The following is a 27,285-nucleotide window of genomic DNA, read 5'->3' as shown; positions in this document are numbered from 1 at the left end:
TAAAGAGTAATTCGGTAACAATTCACATTGGTGGTTATTTTATAATAGGTTCAAACTACTTCTATCTCTTTTCATGGAACAATACGTTTCATATACATCGGAGCTACATATCTTGATTAGGTAATTTTCCATATTTAGTAATTTATAACATGATATCCGCTATTGAGATGAGCGAAAAAAAAAAAATAAAAAAAGAAAAATTCACACTACAAAATATCGATGATGCCAAAAATAATAATAACAATAATAAAAAAGAAAGACAAGTACCACGTATAATTGACAGTGTTAAATACCACACAATTCAATAGAACCAGCAGATCTTTTGTTATTCTTTTGTTTTTCATATTATTTTTCTTCAATAATGGGTAAGAGTAGTAAAGATAAAAGAGACGTTTATTACCGTAAGGCAAAAGAGTTAGGCTACAGAGCCAGATCTGCTTTCAAATTATTACAATTAAACGAACAATTCCACTTTCTCGATGACCCTAATTTGAAACGTGTAGTAGATCTATGTGCTGCTCCCGGTTCATGGTCCCAAGTTTTATCCAAAACCATGTTTAAAGGTATTAAAGAAAGTGAAGTCACTGAGGACGATGAACGTAAGATCGTTGCTGTTGATTTACAACCAATGTCCCCCATCGACCATGTCACTCGTCTTCAGGCCGATATTACCCATCCAAGAACATTGAATAAAATTTTAGAATTGTTTAATAATTCCAAAGCAGATTTCGTTTGTAGTGATGGTGCACCAGATGTCACCGGGTTACATGATTTAGATGAATACGTTCAACAACAATTAATCATGAGTGCATTACAATTGACCACATGCATATTGAAAGAAGGCGGTATCTTTGTAGCTAAAATCTTCAGAGGTCGTGATATCAACCTTTTGTATACTCAACTAGGATACTTGTTTGAACAAGTCATCTGTGCCAAACCAAGATCCTCTAGAGGTACTTCGTTAGAAGCTTTTATCGTTTGCATCGGATATATACCTCCAAAGGGATGGCAACCTAAATTAGACGAGAATATCTCAGTACAAGAATTCTTCCAAGGTTTGAAAACAGATTCCAAGAACCAACCTCGTGTCATCGAACGATATTACGAAGAAGAAAGAAATATAGCAGAATTCATGTCATGTGGTGGCTTGCAAAGTTTCGACTCAGATGCCACCTACCATTATGACGTAGTGGCTGCCTTGAGTGACGTCTCATTGGACCCTGTCCAAAGTCCGACCAGCCCAGCCTACAAAAAAGACTCTTGAACTAAAGAGAAGTGGTAAGCTAACACGTGCTCTTTGATCATGCTTCTACTTCTTTATTCTTTATTCTCTATTGTCAATCCTCAACATTTCATCCTCTATTATAAACTCATACATACATACACCTTCAATTTTACTATGCTCATCTCATTGTCTGTATCACCACATAATAACATGTTATATATAATAATATACTCTATGCAGTATATATATATCAATCTTTGTATCATACAATCTCATTTCTCCATACAGTAATCACATGCCGTGCACCCCACGTGCTACTTACTGAGCCACACCGGCCACCCCTAACTCTCCTCACCAAATTTTGTACGAGTCATTCTAGGCATTTCCCATTTCCTACATGATCCTTCTGTTTCCCGTTTTGTGGATGGCAAATTTCCCGTTTCTCGACAACCCTATTCGTTTGTCGTTTCCGGACTGCCCGTTCCTGCCCCACACAAGCCGCACGCCTGCTCAGAACGCGTCGTAGAAGAACGCCTCAAGGGCCAAAAAAATAAGGCACACATTGGAAAAATTTCTAGGGCAAAATCAAGATATAGACCATGCCACCACTATAAATTAAACCCAGGGTTCACCAAGATCACACAACCAATAATAAACTATGATAGAGAAATTTAGGGTTAATACCAGTTAACCTATTTATATAAACTATTTTTATATTCTATTTATAAAAACATTTCTAACAAATAAAAATAGGTTTTGCATAGAAGCAATTTCTTAGGTACCGAGAATGACACAAATTGGTAAAAGAATCGTATAGCAAAACTTGTTTCTATAATATGTATTAGTTTTTGTTTCTTGTCTTTTTATCTATTCGTTGTAGACTCCCATTATTATACTTGAAACTAATTAAGACTCTCTTGGCAAATAATAAGGAGAAAGCGTGTTTAAGGACATATGATTTTACCCACCATATTACAGACGCCAAAAGTAAAAAAAAAAAATCTACATATACATACTGTAGCAAACCTCGGGCTGTTGTGGCCTTTCCGAGCGAGCCCCAGAGAGCCCCGTAGCGCGTGCGGGAGCGATAATCTCAGACGCCTCAGCAAGCAGAGGGAGAGAAGAGCTTGGGATTTCAATAAAAGAAATTTAACCTCATAATTCTTAAGGAAGATCAAATTGTCATCGATAGATAATTGGAAATTATCTCAGAAATATTCAGACTGATCTATTATTTCTATTTGTTGCCGTGTATTTTTCAATAACTACACATATATTGCTAAAGCTAAGCTATATCATCGACAAGGTCAATTCAACTAGAACAACTGTTCCAAGTGGCCATCCACACATTCTCATCTTTCTTTCCCCCTTTGCTATCAAAATTCCAGATATTTTTATCTGATTCAACTGAGCTTAACAGAGAGTTAAGATTAGGCATAGTAAAAAAAAATTTGCATAATATCAACTCTGTAGTGAGATTCCCTTAGAGTGGTGACTATTTTTTATTTTTATTTTTATTTTTTTTCATTTTATTTCCTTCCTACATTATATCCATTCATTTTTAACAACAGTTGCACTCAATTTATAGTACAACTACAAATCATTTTTCTTCGAGATATCCTTTTCTTTTTTTAATCCCACAATACTCCAGACAGAGACTAAGGAGAAACATTCCAACAGCTTGTATAATCAAACCTTTCCCTACTACCCCCTTCTTTTCACTTTTGAATGATGGCAAATACAAATGGTAATCATACCAACCGATCTTCTGGTGCTGCTGCTACTGCTGCTATCACTGACCAACAACAACGACCGGGGTTCATTGAAAAATATAAACCTGGCAAATTAATCTCCGTAGGTGCTCATCAAGTGAAAATCGAAGATTATTTAGCTGAAGGTGGGTTTGCTCAAATCTATAAAGTCAAATTTATCGATTATTTAAATGAATTTGAAAACAAAAAGGATCAATTGAATTCTTTAAAGAGTGGCGACATTGCATGTTTGAAAAGAGTCTTGGTCAATGACGAAAATGGGTTGAATGAAATGAGAAATGAAGTAGAAGTAATGAAACTATTACAAGGTTGCCCGAACATAGTCCAATATTATGATTCCAATGCTCTAAGACGTAACGACGGATTAAATGGGTATGAGATCTTATTGTTGATGGAATTGTGTCCAAACAACTCGTTATTGGATTATATGAATCAAAGATTAAAGACTAAATTAAATGAAACCGAAATTGTCAAGATCATGTACGATACTACATTGGCAGTCTCACAGATGCATTATTTGGATAAACCATTGATTCATAAAGATATTAAAGTGGAAAATATCTTGGTGGATTCCAACAATAACTTTAAACTATGTGATTTTGGTTCAACATCCCCATGCTATGAAATTGTCACCTCTCATCATGATATTGCGGTATTGACTCAAAACATTTATATGCATACTACTCCACAATATAGATCTCCAGAAATGATAGATCTTTACAGATGCTTACCTATCAATGAAACATCAGACATTTGGGCCTTGGGTGTTTTCCTTTATAAATTATTATTCTTTATTACACCTTTTGAAAGAACAGGCCAATTCTCCATATTACATGCTAAATTCGATATACCAGTAAACAATTATCATCCAAAATTAATAAATTTGATTATTATTATGTTGAGTGAAAATCTAAATTTAAGACCAAACATTTATCAAGTTATGTATGAAATTTGTTCCATTACTAATACTCCTTTACCTATAGAGGACAAATATGGGATGGGCCCTTACAATTTCGATAAATATGCAACTTTCCAAAATAATTTACAAAATATTCAAATGAAAATGTTTGAATTACAAAATAATCATTCTCATAATATCTCAATGACAACTGAAAATCAAAACATTTTGATAGATTTATATGCAAAATTATTCGAAATCACTCCAAAATTACCAACTGACATTTCAACATTACCAAAAAATATTAATAATTTACCAAATATTAACTTCAATGATTATAGACATAATCTTCAATTTCAAAACAATAGCAATAATGCAAACACCAATAACAATTCAAACAACCAAGTTCCAAGCAATAATTTATCAAAAGTCAATTCCATAAATATACCATTCTCTTCTTCTTACCAAGATTTGAGTAATACTATAAATCCACAACAACAATTACAATTACACGAAGATTTATTAAAATCAAGAAATTCATTACCAAACTCATCAGAGCCAAGCACAGAAAAGAGAAAATCAATCCTATCCGATTTATCAAGACATTCTTCAAGTAATCCTGAATCTCCAAACGTTTTCTTATTTCCAGAAACAATGTTTGATAATCCCATGATTTTGAATGAAAATATCCCAGACTCAACGACTTTTAATACAACAACTACAAATAACAATCAACATATCAACACTAACAATAATAACAATGCTGCATACGATACATCTGTTGTTGAAACTTTCCATGATGCTCCAATGTATAATACAAATTTACCAGATAATTCAACAAATAAATCTCAACATAGAAAGAATAACAGTTTAAACGATAGGGATGATTTCCATGCTATGACAACTGATATTTCAAGTGATAACAATTGTACTAATCCAAATTCTTATCCCACGGAAATTAATATGCCAGGTAATATTCAATTACAACCTCAGCAGCCTCAAAACCATAATGTGTTCTCTACTTCACCAAATATCAATAAGGCTATCATCAATAATGGTAACAATAATGAATTCTTTTTAAACCCAACAAATAAAACTAGAAGACAAAAATCAACTAGTTCTTATTCTTCAAGCGGTGCCAAATCAACTTCAACTGCAAGTACTCCAGCTCATGGCAATATTCATATGGATGATCCTCTGTCAAATACTACTAGTTTGGTTGAAAATAAAACAGCAAATTCAGATGGGATTAAACAGCATAAATCAAATAATCCTTTCCCAAAGATTTCAACAACTACTTTTCCCAACCCAACTGAAACTAGTCCGCCTGTTCTAAAGCCTATTCCAAATAATAATGAGGATATTAATAATGATAATTTATATATTCATGATATGAATAATTTCCAAGGTGGGAACATTTATTCAACCAATAGTAACTCTGCTAATGCAAACGCAAATAAAAATAATCCATTAAACCAACACTTGCAACCACTACCAATGGAAAAACCATCTAAATCTATACCTGAACAAACTATAGCACCACTACCTATAAACCCTCAAACTGCATTAAATTTCTCAAATAATCTATTAACTAATCCAACTGCTCAAAATGTCCCCATCCCAATCCCACTTTCTAAGGGTACCACTCCTATTCCTCCTTCTCAAGGTCCACAACAGACACAATTGCCACAAGTCTTCCCTCAACAAAGATTTTTCGAATCACCTGATGCTTACGTAAAGGCTCAACAGAAATTCAAATTCCAACAACATCAACCTCCATCTACTTTATCTAGCTCAGTACCTACAACAACTCAACCATCAGTTCCAAAAATTCAAACTCCTTTACCAGGTGTAAATCCAATTGCTGTACAAGTGAGCTATTCAAATCCAAATCCTATATTTACTGTTCCCAAGGCTCCTTTATATACTCCAAATCTATCTTCAAATAAGGAATTGATTAATGGTACCAATACTAGTAAACCTATTCCATCTCAACCACAATTATTGGCAAAAAATCAAACTCCTTCTCATACCATAAACCCTAATAGATCTTCTGTTCCACCACCAAGTAGTATCCCACTTACTCATCAAATGAAAGAACAAAGTTTACCACCTCCTCCTCCAACTCCTCGTCATAATTCTAATTATTCTTCACAAAATGCTAACTCTAAAAATAACAATAATAATAACATGAGCAATATTTCTCCTATTTTAGAAAATGAAAATCCTCATAGAAGTCATGGTGATATTGAACTAAGTATTAAGGAAATGGATCTAAGTAACGATGAACAGAGTGATCAAGTTGAAAGTAGTACTGATTTTTCACCTTCTGGTAGTAAAGATAACGTATTATCAAGTGAAAGCATAGATTTAGATTTAGATAGACAAAAGGAAAAGACAAGATTATTTGCCAGGAATAACCGTATTGGAATATCGTCTGATGATATAGTAGATAAAAGACAAAGAGATAGATTTCCAAGAACAATCGATAGTATGCATAGTCGTGCCGATAATACATCAAACAATGTTAGTAACCCATCAAGAAAATCATTGGATCTACAATACCAGGAAATACATTTCTCAAGTCCTAATTTAAATCATGCAGGTTCATCAAGTAACGCTAATAATACAGGCATGTTTAAGTCGAAAAGATCCATCAATAACTTACGTAGCGAAATGAAAAGACAGTCTGATTCATCTAAATCAAAGGGTAAAATGACTTCTACCATAACTAACAATGGTAGAGATTATGATAGAGATTGGGAACGAGAAAGAGAAAGAGAGAGGGAAAGGGAAAGAGATTGGGATAGAGAGAGAGATTTTAATCAATCCACACATAATGTTTACAGATCTTCTCCATATGCTGCTAGCACTAACCCAAGCTCCAATGCCAATCCATCAAAGTTCGAAGCCAATAGACATAATCAGAATTTAGATTCATATAAATATACCAAGAAAAATGGCAGTACAAGCAGCATAACTGGTGGGACAGCAGCAGATGTTAGGAAATCGTTTGCTAGAGCACGACAATCGTTAGATCTGGAAAGAGTTCGTCGTGATGCACTTAGAACGAGCGAAAATCTAAATGGTAAAAGAAAATCAATCTTTTCCTCAGTATTTGGTGGTGGCAATGAAAAAAGATGAACATTTTTCTGTAAACTGCAAACATATTTTTTTCTGCATCTTATCCGGAATCTACTTCAGACCATCTTCTATCTGAATTTCATATATTTCTCATCCTTCATTCTTGCACACTTTGATATTCATCAAGATGTTTCATATATACTTTTTTTGCATTTGTACATAAATAACCTTGGTTTTTTATTATTATATATATATTGAAATAACATTTAACAATTATTCATACTTAATTATAGTACATACCCCTGAAGTAATAATTATTAAAAAATTTAACTAATCTAAAATTATTTTTTCCCATACTGTTGTAGATAAAACTGATAAAGTTAAGAATAATGTAAGTGTTTTCATCACTAAAATCTATGAATGCTGTTTGACTACACGCATTTATTTAATGACGTTTTTCGAGTTCTCCGTGACATTCTATTTGATTACTCCTATTCTCCATCTGTTTTTCGAGAATTGCAGGCTTTCTAACTGAAACCGTGCCAACTATACGGAAACTTTCAGAAAAAGCAAACTCAGTTGTATTAATAACAATAAACATAGAAAAACTTCAACATATTATTTAAGAAAGCATCCTAATTCCAAACGCTGAATAAGGTAATTCATATTTATAAACTGTGGAAAATAATCAAATAACAAATATAAATCTATCTGACTCAAGTTATTAGCACAATGGATTCCAAAACATCTGCTACTACCACTGCTACTACTTCACAAATAAATAAGGAAAAAACTGAATTAGAGACGTCACAAGCAAAGACAAGTTTCCAATATGTTGAAACAATCCATGATGCTAAAGTACGTACAGGAACAAAAGATACATTCCCTCAAAAAATTGCAGACTGTTTTGAAAAATTGTACTGGATATATTATATCCACTTACCATTTTATTTGATGACATCATTTGATTCGTTTTGTCTTCATGTTTTTTTCTTAATGATATTCAGTTTAAGTTTATTTGGTATTATTAAATACATATTCTTATAAAATGTTTTCTGTTTGTTTTTTTTTTAAAAAAAAAGAAAAAGGCAAAGGAGCATGTCATTGACGTTTCACAATTTATAATTTGTTTTTATTCACTTCTACCTTAATTATTTCTCTCTCTCTCTCTCTCTGTTAATCCCACTACTAATCATATACGACCAACTTTATTAAATTCTATACCTCATTGCATAGTATCTAGTTTGATGTATCTTTTATTTTGTTTTCTTAATCATTAACTTTACTATCATCTTACTTATATAAATTTCAAGATATATAAAGTCTTTTTCATAATTTAGTTTTATCTAACTTAACTTTTAATTATCGTTATTAATTAAGAGATTTCACAATATTTTCTTATTAGTGTAAGCAATTTCTTTTTTGACTAAATTGTATTTCTCCCCTTTGAAACTGACAGCTAGTTTTTATTTTGAGGCTTCCCGGGGACAGTGAGAAACGGTCCAGAGATCTAAGAGAGTTTCTCAATAAAAGAGAAAATCATCGAATTTAAATTCGAGAGCTTTATAAAATTTTGCTGGGATATTTTTCTCATTTTATGAAGCAAAATATTCATTAATAGGACTGATCGGTAATTTTCGATTGAAACTAAAAGACAAATCTAATTTCTAGAGTACCAAGCAAGGATATTAATTCAACATTTATATTGGGAACTACAATTAATACCAAGATCTCCTAGAAGTTATAATGAGTTATTTTTCTTATGATCAAAATTTACAACAACAAACACATACACCTCTCTTAGAGACTACGTTTTCTAATTTGTCATTCCGTGATGCTAGGGGGACGCCAGCATCATCATCTGTTCAACAAATGGATCAAAGGAATTCTGCTAGTGCATCAATGAATATGAACATGGCTCCTGGCCAACAAACTCCAATTGCTAGAAGGTATAATTCATCTAGTTTTGTGAATAGTAATGCTAATAATGGATTTAATATGCCTATGCAATTAAACAATTTCAATAATTATTCTAATGATCCTTGTAAGAATAACGGTATTGTTTCAAATAATAGTGTCAATAATACCTCGACTAATACCGCTAATAATACTAATAACAGTAATACTGCAGAAAATAATAACAATAATAATAACAATAATGCACATACTTCTGGGTTTGATACGGCTACATCAACAGCCGGAAGAAGTATAATGGATTCTTCAAGAGTAGTTAATGGTAGTTTCAACACTACGGTGGATAGTTCATTCAGTAGTGGATATAGTGATTTGAATAATAATCCAAATATGGGCAAAAATGCTATTGATTATATCAATACTAAAAATGGTAATATGATTGACCCTAGTAGTAAAAATATTCTTAATGAATCCCTTGAAGAGAATAGAAGTTCTGGTGAGATAATGACTAATCATAATTTGAAATTACAAATTGGTATTAAAGATACTCAAATTCATATCATTGAAGGAGAAATTGAAAAATTGAAGAACAAATTAATTCATGAACAGCATAATAATCCTAATAAAGCGCATATACAACACCACCAACAACAACAACATCCAGATTCAGATGATGTATCATTAAAAGTTCCACAAAATATCGTTGCTATATTTAGAAAATTTTCTGAAGTATTACAAAGAAAAGAAAGAGAATTAGGAGACTCCAAGCATAAACTAGAAAGTATTTTAACTTCATTAGCTTTAAATCTAAGTAATTCTGTTACTGCACATGGTAGATATGATGCAGAAGCATTAGCTCATAGAATGATAGTAAGAATTGAAACTCTAAAACGAGAAAATAAGGAATTTGCCAAAATGTTGGCATATGGTAGGTCTAAGGAAGTATTGATTGAATTACAATTGATGAAAAGAGAAAATGAAGAATTAAAGAAGACTTTAAAAGAATTACAAGAATTGAAAAATGAAAATAAGAACCGTGTTACAGAAGATTCTAATTTGGAACATAAAAAAGTTAATGTAGAAACCCAACAAGATTTAGACCAAATAGAGCTTGATAAAACCGAATCCAAAGTTGCTGTTGCCAAATAATGATAGAATTTATTAATTATAATTATTATTTATTCAGTAGATACCCGACTACATAATGCAAGTATATGGTATAAACAATTCCAATAAAATATACTCATGCATTTCACTTTGCCTCATTCCATCATGACATGTATGAACAATAGATAATTATCTATTAATGGTTCTACTTTAATTCTAGCATGCTCCATAATATAAAAATTATTTATTTTCCACCCATCGCATTTTTGCTTTTTTTTTTTTCTAAATTATACCGATTACTATTTAAAGTAAAATTGACTACATTACTCTATACTATTAATAAACAATTTTCATTTGCATTTGCCAAGATTCATACAAACATTTATACAAACATACGATACTGTATAAACCCACAAATATTCTGGAATTAATTATAATATCCCAATTACAATACGCATTAACAAAGACCACTTACTATTTAATCGAATATATAAAAAATAAAAAAAAAATAAATAAAACAAACAAAAACACTAAAGCAATATATAGTGATGATTAAAATATACACAATTATATATAATTTAATAAAAATACCATTATAAAAATATTTAGATGTTAGCATGTTGTCAATACAAATTGACTTGAGGGTATTGAACTGAAAATCTCAGCCCATTATGAGATAAAGAATATTATTACATACATGAGTGTATCCATTACTAATTTTATTTTTCTTTTAGTCTTTTTTATGATTCATTAAGTCAACGCATCGCAAATAGCTAGGCATATTAGAATCTTACAGAACGATTTGCAACAACCACCATTATCTTTTGGAGGAGGAGCCTGTTGTACATATACAGGTTGTTGTTGAAATTGCATTGGAGGTTGAGCGTAGTAAACGTTTTGTTGTGGAGGTTGTTGTGGGTAACGGATTGGCATAATGAGATAGGATCTTTGGACGTTAAGTTATTTATCAGCGACTTACAATGTTAATAGCATTTTAGAAGAGCCTGACTTATATATTTCAAGAAGGTATTGTCCATTTGCCTTCATTCTGTTTTGCCCTGGTAGGATCTGCGCATGCTAAATTTAGAATTACCGCCGGACCCTGAAATAGAATGCGGGCGGGTGTTTTTCTTTTTTTACTCCGCCTATCTATTTGTTTGTTTGTTTGTTTGTTTGTTTGTTTGTTATTATTCGTGTGGAGAAAAAAACCCGAACGATGTATTAAACGAAATGATGATTGGCAATGGCTGTGTTAAAGTTGGCTATTAGAAAGTGGGGTTCAAACGAACCTAGCTAAGGCACGTGTTAAGAAGAGGGGCAATGTTTTGCTTTTTTTATTTTGAGGCGTAGTGAGTAGATGGTTCAATTGGGAAAAGGGCTTGATGGGATCTCATATTAGGGCAAGAATGTATATTGCTGTATTGGGTAGTCTAAATATTTTTTTTTACAAAGTCATCTATAGAGGAATGCAAAGTCCAATTATTTATCTTATTCTGTACTTGTAATAGGTTGCAAGATTAAAATTGTTCCAAAAAAAAAAAAAAATTATATAAATTTTTTTCGTATCACGTGATGTGATCCGAAACTCTTGTAAAAAGAAAGGTCCTACCCGGTGTCACGTAGTGTGAGCTACGTTAGTCACGTGTATAAACCAAGATCACGTGATAACGGAATGAACATGTAGATTAACAAGTAAGTGAATCATGAACATAAATTCTATTTAAGAATCTAAAGCTAAAAGAATAAACTAGAGAGTTAAGGTAAAGAACCAGAAAACAAAAAGGACGAAATACAAAAGATGGAAGTGTATAGTGAACAAATCGGAACGTAATAATAATAATATTTAACTTACATAGGCTCAGGTATATAGTTGTATAGTTTACTAAACAGTTGGTATTAAACTAGCAGCCAAAAAGATATACTACTGTGAGTAGCAAAGCTTAAAATTGTTACATTGGAAAATGTTGTTTTATCGGAGAAGTAATTGATGCAGAAAATTAACTGGGAACAAATCTTTAAGAAAAAAAAAAAGCAGAAAATACAGTTATAATTATAAAAGTATTCTTGATCAATGCCATCTAATTGTGGCTTACAAGATGTAATGGGAGCTAAATTTTCCTATATTAAACTTTCTGATTGTATAAGGAGAGACTCGAGAATAAGAATTTTTCCATGAGATAGAAAAAGGTAATGACTGCTTTGGTGGGATAATTTTTTTTATATCTGTTTCAGTATACCAACGATTAAGGCACATTGAATTGCATTTAACCCTCACTTGAGGTGATACTTACTGAAGTACGTTTGGTTTAATCATTTACACAATAGAACAAACATCTGCTTTTTAAGAAGTTAGTGGGAATGAATATGTCGATAATAAGATGGAATATACCTCAAGCATACGAAATAATAACTTCCTCAACTTTTATATCACTTATTACCTTACCCTAAAATTATGAGGATTTATGTTGTGTTAATGAAATGTATATTACAAACATTTCAATACTACCTTATTTGAAATTCCGGCGAAATATATGCAGATCGGGAATTTTAACTAATGCATAATGGTAAATCTTTAGATAATTGAAAAAAAATAAAAAAAAAAAAAAAAAAAATTAGAATGAGATTGGAAAGCAAATCAAGACAAACAAATTACAAACATAGCAATACGACTAGTGTAGCATGGAACGTCCCTCGTTTTTAGACCAAGAACCTCCACCAGGTTATATAGCAGGTGTTGGCAGAGGAGCAGTTGGATTTTCAACAAGAGGTAGTAAATTTCAACAGAATAATAATGAAAACAATGGTAGAATACCGAAAAGGTTTCAAAAATCTAATCAATTTAGTGGTACTGATTCCCATTCCAAAAGTATTGAAGAATTACAAGATGATAAAGATGCAGAAGATATTTTTTCTGCCATTGATAAACGGTTACAAAATAAAAATAAAAAATTAAAACGATATAAACAAGAAAATGGGTTAAAATATGATAAAATGGCAGATCAATTTAGTGATTTGAAAAGAGGATTGATGAAAATCACTGAAGATGAATGGCTTAATTTGCCTGAAAGTGGAGATATAACTAAAGTCAATAAACGTCAACGATTAGAAGAACAATTGAATCGTAAAATGTATGCGGCACCAGATTCACTTTTGACAGAGATGACAGGTGGTAAAACCTCTAATGTATCCAATGTGAATCTAACAAAATTGACTGAAGAAAGAGAAAAATTGTTGGGGAAACAATTAGATTTGAATTTTCAAGAAGAAGAGGGACAGAAAAGTGAAATGACAAACCAATATTTGAATGAATTGAATACATTACAACTTCAAATGCAAAATAAATATGATAATGTTGAAGAAGATGATGTGGCCAAGACAAGATTAATCTTAAAATCATATCGTACTTCTGATCCGTATAAATCCGAAGGGTGGATCTCATCAAGTCGATTGGAGGAAAAAACAGGGAACTTGGAATTGGCAAGACAATTAATTATTCAAGGATGTGAATATTGTGCTCGTGATGGAGATATTTGGTTAGAAAACATTCGATTACATTCTAATGATATAGCGAAATGTAAACAAATTGTGACACAAGGGATACGATATAATTTGAAAAATGTTAAATTATGGATTAAAGCTATGGAATTGGAAAAATTATGTCTGAACCAAAAAAGAATCTTGAGAAAGGCTATAATTAAATTGCCTCATGAAGAGAAATTATGGAAATTGATGATAGAGAAGGAGGATTCACCAGGGGAATTGGAAATGATCATGAAGAAATCTGTGGAGATGGTTCCTCAATCTCTTGGATTGTGGATCAGCTTTATTCGATCATTAAATAATTTTAAAGAATCAATAAATTGGTTAAATGTAGCCAGGAAGAAATTACCCAAAGAACCATTTCTTTGGATTGTGGAGTTACAAATGGAAGAGAAATTCAATAAAGATGTTACCATTTATAAATTGACTGAAATCTTACAAAATGGTTTCAATTGTTTGATAGAAAATGGTGTTGAATGGGATTATAGATATTGGATTAAACAAGCAGAGATATTAAAGGAATCAAAAGAGTATGACAAGAGTGTGGAAGGTATTGTTAGTAGTGTTGTTTGTTATAAACCTCTTGATCACAGTGAGTTGATCAAATATTTTGATGAGTTGGGTAATACAAATATTCAAATCATTGGTTACGGGAATATACTTTTAATGGAACCTACCAAATTCCAACTTTGGCAAAAATTAAAACAAGTTTGTTTGAAATTGAACCAATTGGAATTGATGTTTGAAATTTATGATAAAATCATCTATCAAGAGGGGAAGATTAATGAATCATTGATCAAGACTCAATCGATTATTGGATTAATGTACTGTAAAGAATTGATAAAATTGGGGAAAAATTTGAAAGCTTCTCAAACTATTAATGAAATGGCCACCATATGTCCCGATGATTTACAAGTATGGTTAGCAAAGATTAAAACCGATTTACTTAATGGCAATCATGATATGGTGAAAGAGACGTTTAATCAATTGATCAAAAAATTCCCTCATGAGGCAAGGGTTCATTACAAATATATTAAATTTTTAATCTTCAAGACTCAATTGGATCAAGCCAAGATTCATTTAAAAGAATATTGTTTGATGAAATTCCCTGGAAATTTCATATTCTATTTACAATTATCACAAATCTATGAACTCGAGAAAGATTATACTTCCAGCCATGAGGTTTTGAAAAAGGGGAATGACACAGTCAAAGACCATTACTCTATTATATGTATCAATTATGCAAAGGTCAATGAGATTTTCCTACACCGTATCTCCATTGCCAGATCTATTTTGGATCGTGGCATTCTCAAGACTGAGGGTCAAGAACAAGAATTGATCCAATGGAACAAGATCCAAATGGAACAACGTAATGGCAATCAAGAACAATACGAATTTTTAATCTTTGAGAATTTAAAACGGTTCCCTCATAGTAGTTTAATTTGGAGAGAACGAATCTTACAAACGTTAAATAATATGAACAGCGTCAAACGTCTCAAAACTAGTGAAAAAAGAATGATATTCCAAGATGCATTAAGGGCTACCAATAATTCCAGTTTAATATTACAAACAATTGGTGAATCCTTCTTTATAAACCAACCTCAAAACAATGTCAACAACACATTGCCATTATCTCAAAATGATGATCTTTCAACAATCAATAAAGCCGTTAAATGGTTTGAAAGAGCATTAAAATCAGATCCACGTAATGGAGATGCTTGGATTTGGTATACAAGATGCCTTTTACAAATGCAAGCTACTCCAGAGACAATCAAGGCTAAATGCCTTTCACAAGTGGCTGAGCATGAACCTAACAAAGGCACCCTATGGCTACAAACTGCAAAGGACATCCAGAACCCCTACCGGACACCATCCCAGGTTCTGTCCGAGATTTGCCGCATGTGAAATTGTAAGATTCAAGTAAAATATAAGAAATAAGAAAAAAAAAAAGAAAGGACACACAATCACAGGCAACCCTGGGCACGCAACCCTGCTAGCCCTAAGCAATAACCATTATATTAGCCATTGCATTAGCCATTACAACAGCAATAGTAATAGCAATAGCAATAGCAATAGCAATAGTAATAGTAATAGTAATAGTAATAGTAATAGTAATACCAATAGTAATAGCAATGGCAATGGCAATGGCCATAGCATCGCTAACACTATCAAACCCACGTCACGTCACGCCACGCCTCACTGTGCGCGGCTTCTCGGCATTTCTAGCTGGCCAATAGGAACCAAGCGTTAAAACAGTCTCCGCTGGGCCGTTTGTTTGTTGCTGCAGCGTCCTCTAGGCCGGTATCGCCCTGCCAGTGGTTTCCCGTTCTGGGCAGTTTCCGATAAGCAGTTCTACGGCGATTCTTAGAAGTGTTATCGCGTCATATCCTGAAACGGAACGGGTGCCTACAACTGAGTCAACGTGTGCCTACGGGCCAGTGTATTGTGCGATCGGCCCTCTGCACGTCTTTCTGCGCCTCTTTCTTCGCAGTCGTCTTGCAGTCGCGCCTCCCGAAACGGGTAGCTGTCGCTTAAACCGGAAGCAGTTGCCACAACAGGGCATTGTTGGTGGCGCATCCGTGCGGACTTTTTAATGGAGTTGCAGCACTTTGTGTGGCCGCCCAGAGGGTGTAGTAGCCCTGGCCAGTTTTGCTGTTCAAGCGATGGCGGACTATTCATGATTATTATACTATTATACTATTATTATACTATTATTATGATAATAATGATTATTATTGTTTGAGACTATTATCTTATTTTACTAGAAACAATATTATATTTCGAAAAAACAAACTATTATCACACTTTTTTTTTATTTGTCGATTGTTACAATTACTTAGACTCTGGTAATGAGTTTTTCAGTTCCATCACTTGTTCTACGGTGTTTCTACCACTATTACAAATAACAACTTGCTTAAATAATTGATACAAGATTACTGTTACTTGTAATAGTAATAGCCAATATTATTTTATCTGTTGTATATTTGATATTTTATTACTATGTCCTTTTTTTTTTTATTTTTTTTTTTTAACGTTTCAGTTTTTGGTTTGGGTAATTTAATTCAGATACCAGATCGAGATGAGTAATTAAAAAAAAAAAGACAAATCAGTATCTTGATTTAATGTTGTAAATAAAATATCAAATCTCTTTATACCAATAGTTTGTTTGATATAAAGACTAATTGAAGTTTAGCACAAGTTTGATAACAAAATTATTCCATTGCAAATTTTCTTTCACAAAGCTCCCTTAGATAAAGCTTAATTTGTGTGATAATAAAAAAAAGTTCCTTTGGCTTATAGTCTAAACTCAAATTTTAATAGGCTGTTTTTAATCTTTTGACAAGAATAATTCCCATTGTATTTTGCAAAATACATTTCACAGGCGTATTTCACAGGCGTATTACACAACCATATTGTCATTTTTTTTTTTGTTTGTTGCAAACTGATTATCTAATCCCACTCGATTGAATTCTTCCATAGGGATTTGCTTATAGTTCTTTATATTTATTTTATTTTATTGTATCTTATAATTTTCCCAGGGGAATTAGATCCATTTTTTTTTCTTTTTACATGGTAATTTGCAACATACAACAAATTCCCATCACATAGAGCTATTTAACGAAAAAAAAAAAGGACAAATTATTAGTCACACTTGTAAATCTATACTATTTTAACATGGACATGTCGAATCAATCCTCTTCAACCATTGACCAACAGAGATTGAATTCGTTATTTGAAAAGAGTAGCAGTAGTAGCAATAGTAGTAGTAATAACAGTAATCATCCCCTTACTACTAATGATTCCAATATATCTTTGACTACTATCAATTCTCCAATTCTACAATCCATCACCACATTTGGCAATCCAAAAGATATTTCCATAAATAAAACCTCTCCATCAACGTCACCTGTGGAAGAATTATTTAACCAAAGTTTCCTGGGTAACTCAATTCAAAGTAATACAACAAACACGTCACCTGATTTGGATTTGGAATTGAATGAATTTTCCACTGTTATGGATATGATGAATTCTGTCAATAATATGAATGTGAACCAACAACTAACAGAAACCAACACTGCCCCAAAGGCATCCATTAAGACGGATGTGAGTTCCACCGTGAAGAATGAAAAGGGTAAAGTCATCAAGAGAAAATATTCTAGAAATGGGTGCACCGAATGTAAAAAGAGAAGAATGAAATGTGATGAAACCAAACCTATATGTTGGCAATGTTCCAGATTGAATAGATCATGTATATATATTTTGAACCCTAAAAACAAGAAAAGAAATAGTACTACGAGTCCCACACAACAACAACAGACGACAACAAAGACGAAATCTAAATCTATTAGTGAGTCGAGGTCACTTAGTGAATCGAAACTTCCCACCACCACCACTACTACTGCTGCTGTACCAGTAATGACTGCTACAAGAGCAAGTGATATTTTAAACAATATTGATTTGAGTCCCTTACAACATACTACAGCAAGTGCATCACCACCAAAACAAGTGGCCAACCCTCTTACACATAATTATTTCCTAAGTAATGATGATTCTCAATCGTTATTACAAGATTTAAACGATATCATCAATATGAAATTGAATGATTATATTTCTTTGAATAATGGTGTGGCGATCGATGTGTACGATAATAATAGTATTAATAATAACATGGGCAAGATCCACACACATATTCCCAATTCTATTTGTTCTAAAGATGTCATTCAATTTAATATCAATCTCGAAGAAACTTTCCCCGTTGAAAAACAACATTTAAAATATATGAAATTTTTTGTCAATCAAGTATTAAATATTATCTCACCATTTTTTGAAAACCAACCAAACCCATTGAAAGATATTTTCCTTTCGTTTGCCAAATACGAACCATATCTGATGTCTGCAATATTAGCCATTGGTGCATCGAGTTTGTATCGATTGAATGGTGAGGGGGAAGATAACAAGAATTATGGTGTATACTTGAACAATTGTTTGAATCTATTGGATAACATTCTGGCAGAAGTAGAAGGTGCTGAGGATAAGATTGAATCTATAATATTGACGATGATGCTATTGACGTGGGATTGTATACATACAATGGATAATCAATGGAGATTGAGATTGAAAAACGTTGTTGGGTTATTTAAACGATTAAATAAGGAGACAACCACAAAAAATGATTCTTCGATACGGAATTCCAAAGTATTGAATCTATCACGATGCTGGTTCAAAATCATGGAAACATTTGCCAGCATCAGTACGGAACTTGGAGGATCGTTGAGTGATTTGAATGATATAGAGATAATTTTCGATTCTAGTAATGATTACGAATATATGGAATCGTTGAAGAATTTGAATGTGATTACTCAATTGAATGGGTTTAATCTGTTACGTGGCCACAGAGAGGATTTCGATCTTGTGATTAAAAGAGTTTTGCAATGCTTACATAAATTAAGGGTGGCCAGCAAGGGCACTACGGACGACGATAATGGTGTAAATTTTTTCGAAATCTCCAAAATCCTGGTGGAAATCGATAAACAATTGGAATATCAATTTATCGATAAGAGCGGTATCATCCCCTTGGAAAGTCCATCTCATCCATTAAACAGTGGGATCCATGATAATGCTATCGATCGATTGAACGTAGATGACAAAGACGTCTACGTGTCGTGGTATGACATCACACATCAAGTGCAAGTTCTATCGTTCTTGCTGATTGTACAATTAAAGATTATGAAATTGGAAAACACAAATGCTATGGTACAACAAGTGATACGACGTGTTTTGAAATATTTTGAAATTTTCAACTTGCAACAAGATGAGACCAAGATGAACACCCGTAGTTGTTATTGCAATTTTGCCATATCTTTATGCGGCATGAATGTGAGTGTTGAAGATACAACGAGTATTGAAATCATCCGGAATTACTATAGAATGAACCGTGATAAATTCAATCGACTAAGTGAGTATAATTTGAGGAAATTGGAGAATTTGTGGGGGATTCAAAAACAAGACAATTCGGATGAAACACAATTAACAACAACAGCAACAACGGCAGCAGCAGCAGCATCGCGAGAACAAGAACATGAACAAAAGCAAGGCGAACAAGATAAACGAAATAACACCGACGAAGGGGTAAAGACCGAAGATGTATTAATATGGTAATAATAATAAAACCTGGGGCGTAAAGCGTGTAGGATATCCCGTAGTATAGTGCGGCACAGTGTTTTGTGGTTTTGTAATTATATAGATGTACTAGACTCAATCAAAAGTATACATTGACAAGATAATAACGATGCATCGGGCGTACTGTATAGTAGTGTATAGATGTAGGCGTAATCTACCGGCGACGACTGACTGAGTGATTGAGAGACAGACCGACAGACCGACAGACCAGACACTATTTGCCATGCACAGAGTGTAGCGCACAGCGTAGCGCAAACGGTAGTACAAACGTTAGTACAAACGTTAGCACAAACATTAGCACCAACACCAATTGTGATGGCCAATACTGGCATCTCTGACACCAAAGAAAAATTGCAAAATCGCATAGATGTAATATGATCTCACAGCAGATTCGTTCGGATCCGATCGTTCAGGCTGAGATGCGGCGGAATCGGCATAAGATTCTGCGAGAATTTCTCCGCGCTCTGGTCTGTCTGCCCGTTTCTTTTTCCCCGCATTCGCCGGGCGAGAGCTGCCCGATCGGGCGCCGTCATCGGCACAGCATCGGGGGGAAGACGGCGTGATGGCGGACGCGGGGGAAAAAATAAGCAAGGGCGGCATTCTCCAGGACCCTGGAACAGCCATGCAGCTTGTATATATAACAGGGCCGTCCTAACACATATACAACATAATGCCGTTGGTGCCACTTTCTGCCTTTGCTTTTGCTTTTGTTTTTGTGTCTGCTTTTGCTTTTGCTTTCTACCATCACTGCTATTATTACAAAACATACCGCCACCCTATCCACCACCACATGGCCAACAACAATAGTCCTCACCACCCTCCTGGAAATAGTCCCCGTCACAATTCGCATTTCATTTCCTCTAATTACCATATTCCTCGTCCCTGTGATGATTCGTCGTTAAGCAGCACAGTCCCTTCACATGTGGATTATCTTTCACATCGTTGGCAAGATGAAGAAGAACTTGCTGCCACTTGGTGGTGTCTTGCCGCACAGCGCGCGGCGCTATCACCTCCGCTACCTCCTGCTAGAGCAGCCAGGTTGGCCAATGCATGTTGGCGTACATGGGCCCAACAACGTAATAGGTTGAACACTGTGCCACCTGCCACTATCAATTGGGCCAAGGATTCCGATGTGACTTGGCTCTATGGGCCCGCACTTACTTCTCAAGGCATTACACAAAGTGATACACCAAGTGCTACGCATGATGATACGTGTAGGGGAACCATCACGACGAAGACCACCACTACTCGTCAGGTTCCAAGACCTATTCTTAAGGCGAGACCCATGAGACAAGCCATACGGGAAGCCTCCGTGTGGAAGTTGCGTAGACGGAGAGATAGACAGATCAGTACACGTCTAAGAATGTTGATTCGGGCTAATTCTGCCCAGGGGACGTGTACTGTGGAAGATTCAGATTCAGATGTAGAATCTCAACTGGATTCTCAGCTGGATTCTCAATTGGAATTTCAATCAGATTCACTCTCACATTCGCTTTTACATTCACTTTCGAATTCGTTTTCAAACTCCCCACAACCACGCCATGTTCGATTTGATGAAGAAGTCGTTCAATGTATTGCTGTGTCTGCAGAATCCTCGGTCCCCAAATTGGCTCGCAGTATCCTACCGTTACCAAGTACATCTCTTGTCTATTCTGACTCCGATTCAGAATCGTCTGGCTTCTCTTCCGATTTCGATTCAGATTCCGATTTCAAAGACGAGTGTCCCTTGGGTCAATACCCTGGCGGCTCTCTCACTAGAGTCTCACCCACAGAACTCTCCACTGCAATCTCCACCGCCCTTTCCTCCCCAACACAAGAATGGGATTGTAATTCATTCGTGGATTCCAACTACATATATACAAAACAAACCGATATCGTCACTCCTGCCCCAGGCTACGATGTTGTCGACATCCCAGCAAACATAGATCTCCAAACTTTGATTGGATCTGCAATTGTCGCTCCTCCAGATATTCCTGTTGTTGTCAACGATGACCCTTTATTGCATAGCGATGGTTCAAGACAAAAACTAAGAGGAGCTTTCCTATTGCATGCTGATTCAGATTCAGATTACTAAAAAAATATTGCATGCACACACACGCAGATGCAGATGCAGATGCAGATGCAGATGCAATCCATTGTCATTTATCATTACACACTTCACTATATCATTACATACCCCATCATCTCATATATTATATATTCATTTGTATTTTTTTCTTCCTATTTTTTAAAAAATATTTGTAGACACTTTACTTTACTATACTATACTTTGCTACTATTATTATTAATTTGCGTCTTCTCCCCATCCAGGGGGCGTGTCACAAATGTTTGCGCGTCGGAATATAGATAACCCTCTACGTATCCGCCGACACAAATTATAAATATAAAAGTTTTAATGCCCTATACATATATATATATATATATGCACAATTAGACAAAATATATTCTCTACCACACTACACCAAATTTATATTTTATCCCATCCTACCCCACCTCACCTGCGCCTTCAAGCAAGCACAATGTCTTCTTTTGCTATTGAAAATAATTCCCTCTTTGAAAATAGTAATGAAGAGAAACTTAAAATTAACTTATACAAACCAATCCAAACAAAACAACCCAAGAGAAACCCCTTTAAAATAGTATTGAACCATTTACTCCCCAAAGAAGACAATTCGAATAAACCTTTGGCTAACCATAACGAAAACTATCTTATTTTACATAACACTATTCAAAACAACAACAAAATTAACAATACTATTTCAAATGAAAATGGAAATGCAAATGAAAATGCAAATGAAAATGAAAATGCAACTGCAAATGAAAATGAAAATGCAACTGCAACTGAAACTGTAAATGAACATGAAAATGAAAATGAAAATGAAAATGAAAATGAAAATATTTATGAAACAAATAACAACACAATCTCTGCTAAAAGGAAAACTTTAAAAGATTTCAAACAACATGTAAAGGGCAAATTCAAAGTGAATAAAGATTCAAAAGAACTTAATAAATTGACCTCTGCATCAACATCTCAGAGTATTCGAATAATGAGTAATAGTTTACAAAATTCAAATAATAACAATTCAATTCGAATCTTATCTTGTTCAGAGAAATTTAGATCCACTCCAAAGGAATTGGAAGATTTATTTGCAGGTATCATGCATGATGAAAAGGGATATAGACCTTATACAAAATTAAATAATAATTTAAAAGTTATTCTTGATATGGAAAATTCTAAAGAAATTTCATTTAAAAAGAGAAAATTAAATCATAAGAATGATAAAAGAGAAGGGTATACAGAGGAGGACGAAGAAGGCGAGAATAATGATAATGACGAGGACGAGGATGATAACAATGAAGATGAAGATGGCAGTACAATCTCACTCTATTCATCCTCTACTTATTCGGAAAGTGAATTCACAGAAGTTTCCAATCTATCTTCATCAATTTGTTCTCAATCAATCTCCAAAATATATACTATCCCCACTTTTAGAAATGAAAATACAAAGATCAATCAAATCACTGAAGGTTTTAAAAAAGGTACTCTTACTGAAAAAGATTTGGAATCTTATAATTTAAAAGTGTCTAAAGATAAACAAATCACTTTTAAAGATAAAGAATTTTTCATGGAAACCATTCCAAGAAATTATAAAAAAGAAGAAAGATATTTCACTGCTCCACCTCGTAAACATAACAATTCCATAAAACTTGATAAAAATAAAATTAAATTTAACAAGAATTCTTCTTTATTTGTTTATGAAGCTTCCAAAATTAAACCAGAGACAAGTTTTTATTCTCATAGAGAAAATCATGAACCAAAATCGATTTTAAAGACAAAATTAAATTCAAGAGCTCAAGTAGAATATGAAAATGCTCAACAATCCGATCAAATTGGAATGGATTCATTTGTCTTACAATTCGGAATTAGAGAAATGATGAAAGATAAACAAGGTAACGAATATTGGAAAATAAGACGCAAGCAAATCGATGATTATAAGTTGAACATTGCATAGTTATGTTTATATATATATCTAATCTATATAAGAGCTTAACATAATTCTGAAAGATTACTTGGTACAGGTTTTATCTTAATTTGATAATTTTTTCAATTTGTTTTAAAAGTAAAACATCATTCTTGGTAATAAAATTAATAGCAATACCTTTTCTACCAAATCTCCCACTTCTACCAATACGATGAATATAATTTTCCAAGTTCTCACATAAATCATAATTAATAACTAATGATACTTGTTGAACATCAATCCCACGTGCCCAAACATCCGTAGAGACTAATACTCTTGATTGCCCCGTTCTAAATTCATTCATCACTCGATCTCTTTCATCTTGTTCCATATCACCATGCATGGAAACAATCGCAAAATTATTTTGAATTAATTTTTGTGAAAGCCAATCCACTTTTTTCTTACTATTGCAAAATATAACACATTGCGTTATCGTTAAGGAATCATATAAATCACATAAAGTATCAAATTTCCATTCTTCTCTTTCCACATTAACATAATATTGTTTAATCCCCTCTAATGATATTTCATCTCTTTTAACCAAAATTTTCACGGGATCATTCATAAATTTTTTAGTAATTTCTAAAATATCTTTATTCATAGTGGCACTTACCACAACAACTTGACAACTTGGTGGAAGTTTTGTGAAAATATCATAAATTTGTTGTTTAAAACCTAATGTTTCACTTAATAATTCATCTGCTTCATCTAATATTAACATCTTGATATTCCTACTTTTCAACATTTGTCTTTTAAACATATCTAAGACTCTACCTGGTGTACCACTAACTACTTGACAACCATTCCTTTGTATCTTTTTAATATCATCTTTCATGGTTTTACCACCTGTAATGGCAAACGATTGAACATTCATATAATCTCCTAGATTACTCACTACTTGATGGATTTGACTAGCTAATTCTCTTGTGGGTGATAATATTAATGCTTGTAAATCTTTATTTTTTAAATCAATGGCTTGTAACATACCAATGGTGAAAGTAGCTGTTTTACCTGTCCCAGATTGTGCTTGAGCAATTACATCTTTACCTGATATTATTTGAGTGATGGCACGAGATTGAATAGCAGATGGCGCTTCAAATCCATAAGAATAAATACCTCGAAGTAAATCATCTTTTAATTTCATAGATTCAAAACTAGATGAAATTTTAAGTTTCTTGGATGTTTTGAATTTTAATTGTTTATCGGATTCTCTATTAAATGACATTTTGAATATTGCTTTGTGAGAGATTTGATTTATTTGAACTTATTTTGCTGGAATAAATTGAACTTTAATAATACTTAATTTATATAATACAAGAGTTGTTAGTTAGCTATTTTAAAATATAAACATATAGCTCATCGCTTTTTATTTTTTTTTTTTTTTCTATATCATCAAATTTTCACGCTATTAATCTAAATAGTGATATCCGAAAAGAGAAAGTAAATACTCAAGACATTGTATATGATGGATTCATATTCAAAATATATATTGTATCCACTCAATACTGCCTCAATTTCTGATTTGTTTCTTGCTAAAAAAAATAAGGCCCTTGCAAAGTATATCTATTAAAGTTGTAGTGATATACTTATAAGTGGATTTCATCAAAAAAAAAGAGAAGTCTTTCTTTGCAAACTAAATAAAAGGATCGCATTAGAAATAATCTACGAACCCTAATATTGTGTGCAATCAAACAAAATTATGTTTTTCTCACCTAACTAGAAATAGATTTAGTTTTATTTTATTATTTTTTTATGTATTTAAGAGATGTTTTTTTTTTTATAAACAATTTCAGATATCCGAATTATCTCAACAAAAAGCAAAGAGGGGGGGGGGGCTCATAACTTCTTGTTTCGTGTTATTGATCAATCCAACTTGGCTATTAAAGCTGTTTTATTTGAAAGATAAACGATTACTTTCTCCTTAAACTAATCAAGCTATATAACTGCTAATATTTTGACAAAAGTATGTTACTGATACTCACTGTGAACTAACGTATCCCCTCACCTCCTGCCCTCTTCCTCCGCACTAGTCTGTGTTGCGCGATCATCTCGGTTTATTTCCTCGGAGAGATCCGACTGAGGCTAAAGGAACTAGGCTAGTTAAAGGTATTTAACTAAAGGTACAACATGGTCCATTCAAAAAGGAGTTTGTGGTTAATTTAAAAACTAATATTTATAACCTACTTAAAAGTATCAACTAGCTATAAAATTTTGATCATGTCAACAATCGCCAAGTCAATAAGACGCGTAATTACCCCAATTCTGTCAATTATTATATCTGTTCAAGGATGTGTTATGATCTTCGGGTCCCAATGTATCATTAAACTACTTTATAGAAACAATCCTAACAAAAGACAAAGATACATAGATCATACAGAAACTGCATTTGTCTCTTTAATTATGTCAATTTTGACAATCTTTGCTCCTTCATCTGTTAGAATTACAACCGAGAAAGATTCAATTCCATCAGGTTCAATTATTAAAGATCCTAAAAAACGTAGAATTATTTCTAAATTGTTACCAAATTCAGTTATGATAGCAAACCATCAGATTTATACAGATTGGATATTTCTTTGGTGGTTATGTTATACTTCTGACCTAGCAGGTAATGTAGTCATTATGTTAAAAGAATCTTTATCGAAAATCCCAGTCATTGGGGGTGGTATGAAAAATTATAACTTTATTTTTTTGAAGAGACATTGGGAAAATGATAAAGTTACCATGAATAAATATTTAAATAATATGAACGAAAATTCATTTGGTACAGGTCCAATTGCAAAAGAAGTAATCAAACATAAAGAATGTAAAGATCAAGAAGTGATTCGTTGGCCTTATTGTCTTTTGCTTTTCCCAGAAGGTACTAATTTAAGTAAAAATACAAGATCTAAGAGTGATCGTTATGCTAAAAAAATTGATAGAAAGGGCTTTGAATGTTGCCTTCTACCTCATGCCACAGGGTTATATTATTCATTAGAAAGTTTGAAACCAAGTTTAGATGTGGTATATGATGTAACTATAGGTTATTCTGGCGTGAAAAAACATGAGTATGGTGAATTAATTTATACAATGAAGAATATTTTCCTTGAAGGTAAACCACCAAAATTGGTTGATATCCACATAAGAGCTTTTAAATTAAATGAGATACCATTAGATTCTATTGAAGAATTTACAGAATGGTTATTCAAAGTTTGGCAAGAAAAAGATCAAAGATTGATAAAGTATTATGAAACTGGCCATTTTGGTTCAGATCCATCATTGAGTGATCAAATAATTGATGATTTTAAGATCAATAGTTCAGAAGTCGCAATGGTTATGATGTTACCAATATGTGGTATCATTATTACTTATCTATTCTACAAACTACTTTTCTAAGGCCTATGACAAACTAAAAACAAATAAAAATAATAATAATAATAACTATAATAAAATTCATTTTTCATTGCATTATGGCTTTATTGAATTTTTTTTTCTTTTGAAATGCACATATATTTAAATATACAAATAAAAAAAATTATATATAATACATATTATTTCATATTCATA

At 33.0% G+C, this 27,285-nt stretch overlaps 11 protein-coding genes across 11 annotated transcripts; 9 read left to right on the top strand and 2 right to left on the bottom strand.

Moving 5' to 3' along the window:
- Positions 1 to 361: 361 nt before the first annotated feature.
- TRM7 (tRNA methyltransferase TRM7) lies at positions 362 to 1,264 on the top strand (the record flags this gene model as incomplete). Its single annotated transcript, XM_004182324.1, has 1 exon — positions 362 to 1,264. The coding sequence occupies one exon, from the start codon at positions 362 to 364 to the stop codon at positions 1,262 to 1,264; it is 903 nt and encodes a 300-aa protein (XP_004182372.1).
- Positions 1,265 to 2,953: 1,689 nt separating this feature from the next.
- TBLA0I01930 (uncharacterized protein) lies at positions 2,954 to 7,039 on the top strand (the record flags this gene model as incomplete). The annotated part of the gene is made up of 1 exon (XM_004182323.1): positions 2,954 to 7,039. The coding sequence occupies one exon, from the start codon at positions 2,954 to 2,956 to the stop codon at positions 7,037 to 7,039; it is 4,086 nt and encodes a 1,361-aa protein (XP_004182371.1).
- Positions 7,040 to 7,711: 672 nt separating this feature from the next.
- Positions 7,712 to 8,026, top strand: TSC3 (Tsc3p; the record flags this gene model as incomplete). The annotated part of the gene is made up of 1 exon (XM_004182322.1): positions 7,712 to 8,026. One exon carries the CDS (start codon positions 7,712 to 7,714, stop codon positions 8,024 to 8,026), a length of 315 nt encoding a protein of 104 aa, XP_004182370.1.
- Positions 8,027 to 8,725: 699 nt separating this feature from the next.
- On the top strand, positions 8,726 to 10,042 carry TBLA0I01910 (uncharacterized protein; the record flags this gene model as incomplete). The annotated part of the gene is made up of 1 exon (XM_004182321.1): positions 8,726 to 10,042. One exon carries the CDS (start codon positions 8,726 to 8,728, stop codon positions 10,040 to 10,042), a length of 1,317 nt encoding a protein of 438 aa, XP_004182369.1.
- A 708-nt stretch (positions 10,043 to 10,750) lies between these two features.
- TBLA0I01905 (uncharacterized protein) lies at positions 10,751 to 10,933 on the bottom strand (the record flags this gene model as incomplete). The annotated part of the gene is made up of 1 exon (XM_004182320.1): positions 10,751 to 10,933. One exon carries the CDS (start codon positions 10,931 to 10,933, stop codon positions 10,751 to 10,753), a length of 183 nt encoding a protein of 60 aa, XP_004182368.1.
- A 1,746-nt stretch (positions 10,934 to 12,679) lies between these two features.
- On the top strand, positions 12,680 to 15,445 carry PRP6 (U4/U6-U5 snRNP complex subunit PRP6; the record flags this gene model as incomplete). Its single annotated transcript, XM_004182319.1, has 1 exon — positions 12,680 to 15,445. The coding sequence occupies one exon, from the start codon at positions 12,680 to 12,682 to the stop codon at positions 15,443 to 15,445; it is 2,766 nt and encodes a 921-aa protein (XP_004182367.1).
- A 1,776-nt stretch (positions 15,446 to 17,221) lies between these two features.
- On the top strand, positions 17,222 to 19,699 carry TBLA0I01890 (Zn(II)2Cys6 transcription factor; the record flags this gene model as incomplete). Its single annotated transcript, XM_004182318.1, has 1 exon — positions 17,222 to 19,699. One exon carries the CDS (start codon positions 17,222 to 17,224, stop codon positions 19,697 to 19,699), a length of 2,478 nt encoding a protein of 825 aa, XP_004182366.1.
- A 691-nt stretch (positions 19,700 to 20,390) lies between these two features.
- On the top strand, positions 20,391 to 21,794 carry TBLA0I01880 (uncharacterized protein; the record flags this gene model as incomplete). The annotated part of the gene is made up of 1 exon (XM_004182317.1): positions 20,391 to 21,794. One exon carries the CDS (start codon positions 20,391 to 20,393, stop codon positions 21,792 to 21,794), a length of 1,404 nt encoding a protein of 467 aa, XP_004182365.1.
- A 445-nt stretch (positions 21,795 to 22,239) lies between these two features.
- GIP1 (protein phosphatase regulator GIP1) lies at positions 22,240 to 23,733 on the top strand (the record flags this gene model as incomplete). Its single annotated transcript, XM_004182316.1, has 1 exon — positions 22,240 to 23,733. One exon carries the CDS (start codon positions 22,240 to 22,242, stop codon positions 23,731 to 23,733), a length of 1,494 nt encoding a protein of 497 aa, XP_004182364.1.
- A 70-nt stretch (positions 23,734 to 23,803) lies between these two features.
- On the bottom strand, positions 23,804 to 24,967 carry FAL1 (ATP-dependent RNA helicase FAL1; the record flags this gene model as incomplete). Its single annotated transcript, XM_004182315.1, has 1 exon — positions 23,804 to 24,967. The coding sequence occupies one exon, from the start codon at positions 24,965 to 24,967 to the stop codon at positions 23,804 to 23,806; it is 1,164 nt and encodes a 387-aa protein (XP_004182363.1).
- A 992-nt stretch (positions 24,968 to 25,959) lies between these two features.
- Positions 25,960 to 27,114, top strand: TBLA0I01850 (lysophospholipid acyltransferase family protein; the record flags this gene model as incomplete). Its single annotated transcript, XM_004182314.1, has 1 exon — positions 25,960 to 27,114. One exon carries the CDS (start codon positions 25,960 to 25,962, stop codon positions 27,112 to 27,114), a length of 1,155 nt encoding a protein of 384 aa, XP_004182362.1.
- Positions 27,115 to 27,285: the final 171 nt, after the last annotated feature.

The sequence above is a fragment of the Henningerozyma blattae genome, chromosome 9, assembly GCF_000315915.1.
Source record: "Henningerozyma blattae CBS 6284 chromosome 9, complete genome".
Classification (NCBI taxonomy): domain Eukaryota; kingdom Fungi; phylum Ascomycota; class Saccharomycetes; order Saccharomycetales; family Saccharomycetaceae; genus Henningerozyma; species Henningerozyma blattae.
The sequence above is the reverse complement of the archived record's forward strand: the minus strand, read 5'-3'. Positions and strand labels throughout refer to the sequence as shown.